This window comes from Nicotiana tabacum, chromosome 24 (genome assembly GCF_000715075.1).
Source record: "Nicotiana tabacum cultivar K326 chromosome 24, ASM71507v2, whole genome shotgun sequence".
Classification (NCBI taxonomy): Eukaryota; Viridiplantae; Streptophyta; class Magnoliopsida; order Solanales; family Solanaceae; genus Nicotiana; species Nicotiana tabacum.
This window is the reverse complement of record NC_134103.1, coordinates 80,783,001-80,790,902: the sequence shown is the minus strand read 5'-3', so window position 1 is coordinate 80,790,902 and position 7,902 is coordinate 80,783,001. Positions and strand designations below refer to the sequence as shown.

General features: G+C 36.7%; 1 protein-coding gene across 1 annotated transcript; it reads left to right on the top strand.

Moving 5' to 3' along the window:
* Positions 1–6,180: 6,180 nt before the first annotated feature.
* Positions 6,181–6,687, top strand: LOC142178256 (putative wall-associated receptor kinase-like 16). Its single transcript, XM_075247586.1, has one exon. It carries the CDS (start codon positions 6,181–6,183, stop codon positions 6,685–6,687), a length of 507 nt encoding a protein of 168 aa, XP_075103687.1.
* Positions 6,688–7,902: the final 1,215 nt, after the last annotated feature.

Sequence of the window (7,902 nt, the reverse complement as noted above, 5' to 3'; positions counted from 1 at the left end):
GTGTAACGACCGCATATTGAGGCAGCGTTGCCCAGTTCCCGAGGCTATTTGTGCGACCCATTATGCGGGCAGCGAAAGTATTATGCGGTCGCATATGCGACCGCAGAGTGTGTTTCGTGGCTTCATTTTTCAGGTTTTATAAAATCGACCTCATTCTTATAAAACACTATTAGGGGTCATTTTGAAGGGTTTCATCTGATATTTTAGAGAGAGGTGAGAGCATCTTAGAGAGAGAAAGTGAAGACCAAGTCATTTGTCCATCACTTCTTGTTCAAGGTTTGAAGATTTCACAAGGATCTTTCTAAGGCTTCAAAGAGGTAAGAATTTTTTTTTCCCCAATTCTTCAATTTCGAGTTTGGAGTAAAAGATGGGGGATTAAGAGTATGATTCTTGGGTGTGAGAGTATTATTTATACGTACACATACCAATAAGGTTTGTGGAAAGATTGTTGAGTTCAAATCGGTAAAGATTGGGTTGAAAATGTCGAGTTGATGTCGGAATTTTGTGAAATTTATATGGTTGGACTCGTGGTTGGATGGGCGTTCATATGTAACTTTTTTCAGGTTCTGAGACGTGGGGCCCACAGGCATTTTTGAGTTAAATTTCGAATTTTATTGGAAATATTAGTATTTCCTTATGGAATTAATTACAATAATTGGTATTGACTGAATCGAATTAGTTATGGCTATATACGAGGCTTTCGGAGACCAATTCTCATGGCAAGGTCATAGTAAAATAAAGAATTACACGGTTTGAGGTAAGTAACAGTTCTAAATTTTGTCCTGAGGGTATGAAACCCCGGATTATGTGTTATGTGATTGGTTTTGAGGTGACGCACATGCTAGGTGATGGGCGTGTGGGCGTGCACCGTAAGAATTGTGACTTGGTCAATTTCATGGATCTCTGTAGTTGAATAAATTGTTACGTACATTCTCTGCGTGTTAGAGAAAATTGAGCTAAGACTCGTATTAAAAATCATGCTTAGGCATATGTTGTTATTACTGGTACCTACTAGGGTCATTTCTGTGATTGAATTATATATTCAAACATAATTTCACACTCAGTCATGTTCATTCATTTCATATCATATCTCAGTCTCTGTTGCTATTTATTGATGCATCATATTATCATTTTTGGGCTGATTTTCATGACATCTTGAGCCCGAAAGACTGGAGAGGTTGATGACTAAGTGAGGTCGAGGGCCTAATTGTGAGGATATTTATGGGATCGGGCTGCATGCCGCGGCATGTTTTATTGTTATATGCCATGATTGGCTTGATATAGAGCTTGAGATGAAGGAGCCCCTCCGTAGTCTGTACACACCCCTAGTGAGCGCATGTACCTATTGAGTGCGAGTGTGAGTACGAGTGCCGAGGAATGAGTGACTGTGAGGAAAGAGTGATTGTGAGGAAAAAGTGATTGTGAGGTTGGAGTGAATGAGAGGACTGAGTGACTATTACTCTGAGAGGATGCATTGATTATATAATTGCTGCACTTCAGTTGTCATATATTACTATTTTGGAAATTTCGAAAAAACATTAGTTTTTGCTTCAGTCAAATTTGATATGAAATTACGGTGGAGTTTTAAATGTTGAACTTGAAAGAATGCCTACCCTTTTATATTGGAAAGTAATGTATTTGGACTTAGCTGTGAAGCTCATCACTACCTTCAATTCTTATTTATTATTGTTACTTACTGAGTTGGTTGTACTCATACTACACCCTGCACTTCGTGTGCAGATCCAGGTGATCCCGGGCATAGTGGGTGTTGATTCTTTCACACAGTTGATTTTTCAGAGATTCAAAGGTAGCTGCCATGTTTCGCAGTCCTTGTCTCTCCTTCCCTATCTCCTTGTTTACTGTATTTGGTCTTAGACTATTATAGACCGTATTTTTCAGACTTGTAATGTATAGATGCTCATGTACTCAGTGACACCAGCTTTTGGGAGTGTTTATATTTAGTATTGGAGGGATTTTTCCACATAAATTAATTATTATGTTTTCAAACTTAAAGGAAATCGTGGGTTATTGATGTTGTTGGCTTGCCTAGTATTGAGATAGGCACCATCGCGATAGTTTAGGATTTTTGGGTCGTGACAATACCCCTGTATATAATTGTTTGATTTTACCAGATATTGATGAATATGCTGATCCAAACACCAATTCATGTGAAAAGAACTACACAAACACCCCGGGAAGTTATATATGTTCTTGTCCTGATGGATATACCGATGATGGCAAAAAGGATGGTCGTGGTTGTGTTGCTCCCTACTCTGAATTCCCATGGATTAAGTTCTCTATAGGTAAATATCTTGTTTTGTATCTTTTTTTATTAAGAAACAGAAAAAAAAAACTCCAAAATTTTGGAACGTTGATTATGAAAACTACTCATTTTTAAAATAAATCTGGACTATGTTTGAATAATACAAAACTTTCTTTTCTATGTGTTTGAGAGATTTGTCGGCATGCATGTACATTCAATAGCAAAATGAGTGTGTACAATCATGTATTTTTTATCTAGTTTGTAATATGGCATAATTGGCTTTACAAGAAAAGGATGATTTTTTTAATTGTAAAATCCAACTCATTCTTAGTTAGCAAATAGGCATGTGCCTATAAGAAAGGTGTGCTTGGCAGAGATTTATTCTTGGCCACCAAGTTTGAATAAGTGTGGAGATCTCTTGCAAGTTGGCAACTTGCCTTTGTAAACTTGAAAGACTTGGTTCAATTTCTCCAATAAATACTCCTGCTGCTCTCCTTTCTTAAACACACCAACAAGATTTGATTTATTCATTTCTTGTTTCTTCTCCTCTTTCTTGTGTGATCCCCTTTTTCGGAGTGATCTTGTGAGGTTATTCTATCGGGGGTATTTGGGATTAATTAGAGTATTTACTCTAATTTTGTACACTCTGTTTTACTCTTGTTGTTATAGTGAAATTGCTCTTCTCCGCTTTTGGACGTAGGTCACACTGACCGAACCACGTTGAATTGGCGCCTTCTTTATATGCTTTAATAGCTGTTGTATTCAACTTGCATTGTTTTTGTTATTATCATTATAACATTGTTTGGCTAAATTCTGCAATACCCGGGTTCCAGATCTTAACAAATTGGTATCAGAGCCAGATCTAACCGGGTTAGTTTAAATAGCCAAAATGACTCTAACAAAGTCTTATATTGAAAAATTTGACCGAAGTGCAAACTTCGGAATGTGGCAATTAAAGATGAAAGCTATCCTAATTTAGGATGGCTTAGATTTGGCATTGCAAGGAACGGAGAAGAAGCCTGATAAAATGGCGGGCGAGGAGTTTGCCGTCATAGACAAAAAGGCAAAAGCATATATTATTTTAAATCTTTCAAATGAGGTTTTGCTTGAAGTTGCAGCAGAAAGCTCAGCCAAAGACATATGGGAAAAGCTGAAAACCCGATATATAAAAAGAACAGTAGAAAACAGGCTTTATCTAAAGCAAAAACTCTACACTTTTCGTATGGCTGAAGACACCTCTATACTTACACATCTTGATACTTTTGTTTCTCTTCTTATGGATTTAAGTAACATAGATGCTGAAATCAAAGATGAGGATGAAGTTGTGTTATTACTTGTTTCCTTACCTAGTCGTCTAGACATATAAGAGATACTATGCTTTATGGAATGGATAATATCTCTTATAAAGATATCAAATTAATTTTGAAATCAAAAGAACAAATAGATAGATATATTACTGGGAAAACTAGTGAAAACTAAGGGGAAGGCTTATTCATAATAGGTAGATCCAATAAGAAAGATTCAAGTAGTGAAAAACCTAAATCAAGATTAAAATCCAGATACAGAAATGTCATGTGCAAATATTGTCAACCGAGCTCCTTTTGCACCTTTGAACTTTATACTCCAGAGGAAATGTGGTCAGGTACTCTTGCTAATTATTTTGATTTAAAGATATTTGGTTTCCCAGAATATATGCATGTAAATGATGGAAAATTAGAGCCAAGGGATAAAAAGTTCATTTTCCTTAGGTATGCATCTAGGGTGAAAGGATACCGACTATGGTATACTAATCCCACGACACCAAAATTTATAATTAGCAGAGATGTAACCTTTGATGAATACACTATGTTACATTCTAGAAAAGAGTCTTCTAGTTCTTGTAATACAGATAAAGGAAAGAGTACAAAGAAGTAGGTGGAGTTTGAGATTGGCATTCCTTCTGAGCCAAGCTCATCAACTTTGGAGCAAAATACAGTTGAAACTCCTGAAGTTGAGCTAGAAGCTGAAATACCTGAAGGTGAGACTTCTGAAGTTGAACCGGAAGAAGAGGAGTATTCTATAGCCAAATATAGGCCAAGAAGAGAAAGTAAACAACTATTAAGGTTTGAAGATTATGTTGCATTTGCTTTTTTAGTTGCACAGGAAACTGAAGAAATTGGAGAACCATCAAAATATTCAGAAGCAGTTTCTGGTGTTGGCTCAGCCAAGTGACTGATTGCAATAAATGAAGAAATTGAGTCTCTCTACAAGAATGGTACTTGGTCTCTTGTGAAGCCGCCATCAGGAAAAAGAATTGTTGGTTGCAACTGGGTCTTCAAGAAAAATTATGGCATTCCAGGGTTTGAAGATGCAAGGTATTAGGCACGATTAGTTGCAAAGGACTATAGTCAGGTACAAGGAGTTAATTTTAATGATATTTTCTCACATGTTGTTAAAGATAGCTCTATTCGTATCTTGCTTGCCTTAGTTTCCATGTATGATTTGGAATTAGAACAACTTGATGTTAAGACAACTTTCTTATACGGCTAACTTGAGTAATACATGCATCAACCCAAAGGATTTGAAATTGAAGGAAAAGATGATCATCTTTGCTTGTTGAAGAAATTCTTGTACGGATTAAAGGAGTCCCCAAGACAATGGTACAAAAGGTTAGATTCCTTTATGCTGGGTCATGGTTATTCGAGGAACATGTATGATAGTTGCATTTACTTTCAGAAGTTAAATGATGGTTCATTTGTGTACTTATTACTTTATGTTGATGACATGCTCATTGTTGCTAAGGATTTAACAGAAATTCACAATTTGAAAAGTCAGCTGAAAAGTGAATTTGAGATGAAGGATTTTGGAGCAGCTAAGAAAATCCTTGGCATGGAGATCAAAAGAGATCGAAAAGCCAACATGCTATTCCTGACCCAGAAGAAGTACTTGGAGAAAGTTTTGCAGAGGTTTGGCATGAAAGATGCTAAACCAGTTAGTACCCTTCTTGCTGCTCATTTTAAGTTATAACCTGCACAGTCCCCGCAGTTAGAGGAAGAAGAGAGGTACATGGCACAAGTTCCTTATTCCAGTGCAATCGACAGCATAATAAGCCGGTATATGGCTTTCTCCGGTAAAGCACATTGGCAGGCTATGAAATGGATTCTCAGATATCTGCGAGGTACTTCAAACACATGTTTGGAGTTTGGGAGAAATACTAAGACTTTGGTTGGTTTTGTAGACTCAGATTATGCAGTTGATCTTGAGAAAAAAAGATCACTGACAGGCTATGTATTTTGCATTGGTAGTTGGTCTATTAGTTAGAAAGATACATTACAACATGTAGTAACTTTATCTAATATCGAAGCAGAATATATGGCAGTAACCGAGGTGATCAAAGAAGCCTTATGGTTGAAGGGTCTATTTGCGGAACTCAGTTCACACCAAGGTAGTATTACCATTTTCTGTGATAGTCAAAGTTCCATTCACTTGACTAAATATCATATGTATCATGAGAGGACGAAGAACATTGATATAAAGTATCATTTCATCCAAGAAACTATTACTGAAGGAAAAGTCTAAGTTCAGAAGATTAGCACTAGAGACAATCATGCTTACATGTTCACAAAACCTCTTCCAGTTGTCAAGTTCAAGCTTTGCATGAACTTGATTGGCATTTATGAATAATGATTTTGCCCATTCGGGCTTTTGCGGATAAGGTAGAGCAAATTTACTATGTTATCCAAAATTAGGCCAATGTGGAGATTTGTAATATGACCTAATTGGCTTTACAAGAAAAGGATGATGTTTTTAATTGTAGAATCCAACTCATTCTTAGTTGGAAAATAGGCATGTGCCTATAAGAAAGGTATGCTTGGTAGAGATTTATTCTCGACCACCAAATTTGAATAAGTGTGGAGATCTCTTGCAAGAAAAGAAAAATGATTCAAGTCCGAGAGAAACTCTTTCAACAAAATGGTGGTTTATTATTGAAACACATAATCTCCACTAAAGAGGGTGGTGTGAATACAACAAAAATATTTACAGCTGAGGAGGTCAAGAAAGCTACAAACAATTATGTCAATGAAAGAATTTTTGGTCGTGGTGGCAATAGGATTGTATATAGAGGTGTTCTATGTGATAATCACATAGTTTCCATTAAAAGATCTAGATTTGTGGACGAAAGTCAGATTGATCAGTTTATCAATGAGGTGCTTATTCTTACTCAGGTCATGAACCATCAAAATGTGGTAAGACTCTCTGGGTGTTGTTTGGAAGTAGAAGTTCCTTTTTTGGTATATGAGTATGTCTCTGAAGGAACTCTTTACGAGCATATTCACAACCAACGTGGAGGAACGCCTTGGTTATCTTGGCAAAATCATTTGAGAATTGCAACAGAGATAGCCAGTGCACATGCTTACCTTCATTCAATCCGTCCATGCCTATAATTCATAGGGACGTCAAGGCTGCCAACATATTGTTAGATAATGATTACATAGCCAAAGTTGCAGATTTTGGAGCTTCAAGGTTAATACCTCTAGATCAAACACATGTGGCTACATTAGTTCAAGGGACGATAGGGTACTTGGATCCTGAATATTTCAGTACAAGTCGATTGACATAGAAAAGTGATGTTTACAACTTTGGAGTAGTCCTAGCAGAACTTTTGACAGGGTTGAAACCTATTATTAGATCTAGAAACGATAAGGACATGAATTTGGCCTATTATTTTGTAATGTCCATGAATATGAATTGCTTGTTTCGGATTCTTGATTGTCGTGTTTAGAGGGAAGGGAGTCTTGAGAAACTTTAAAAGATGGTTGAGCTTGTGAAGAACTGTCTTCAATTGAATGGAGAAGATAGGCCTACAATAAAAGAAGTGACCGATGAACTTGAAGGTCTGCAGAAGTTAATTAGGAACCCTTGGTCTAATCAACAAGAACATGAAGAGAATGAGTATGAATCATCATATCTTTATACCATTTTCTTAGCAAATGAAGACCACCATAGTTGCAGAGAAGCTCTAGGAAAAAGGAAGAATGAAAGATAGAATTCTACTGTTCCATTGATTCTCTAATTGTTGATAAGAGGAGTACATACTCTGTTATATACACATCTAACCGACATAACTTACAGTTGTCACTACAACATTGGACAGCTGGCTAACTAAATAACTAACTTTAACAGCCTACTTAACACCCTCCCTCAAGCTGATGGTTTGAAAATATCCTTCAATCCCAGCTTGGACATTAAGTGATCATGTTACAATCTTCCTAAGCTCTTGGTAAGAAGATCAGTTTGTTGCTCTTTTGTAAGAATGTGATGAGTCTTCATAACACCTTGTATGATTTTCTATCATACTGTTTGGTCCTCTCGTGAAAGATTGGATTAGCTGCAATTTGGATTGCAGCTTTGTTGTCATAAAAAAGGTCAACTGGCAGATTCACATTAACCCCTAACTCTTTGAAAAGTACTGTGAGCCAAGTTATTTCAGCAACTGTAGAATCCATGCTTTTGAATTCAGCTTTAGCAGAACTCCTTACAACTGTGTCTTGTTTCTTAGATTTCCACGAGATCAAGGCATTCCCAAACTTAACTAGGTAGCATATTACTGATTTCCTGGTCTGTAAGAACCCTCCCTAGTCTGAGTCACAATATGCTTT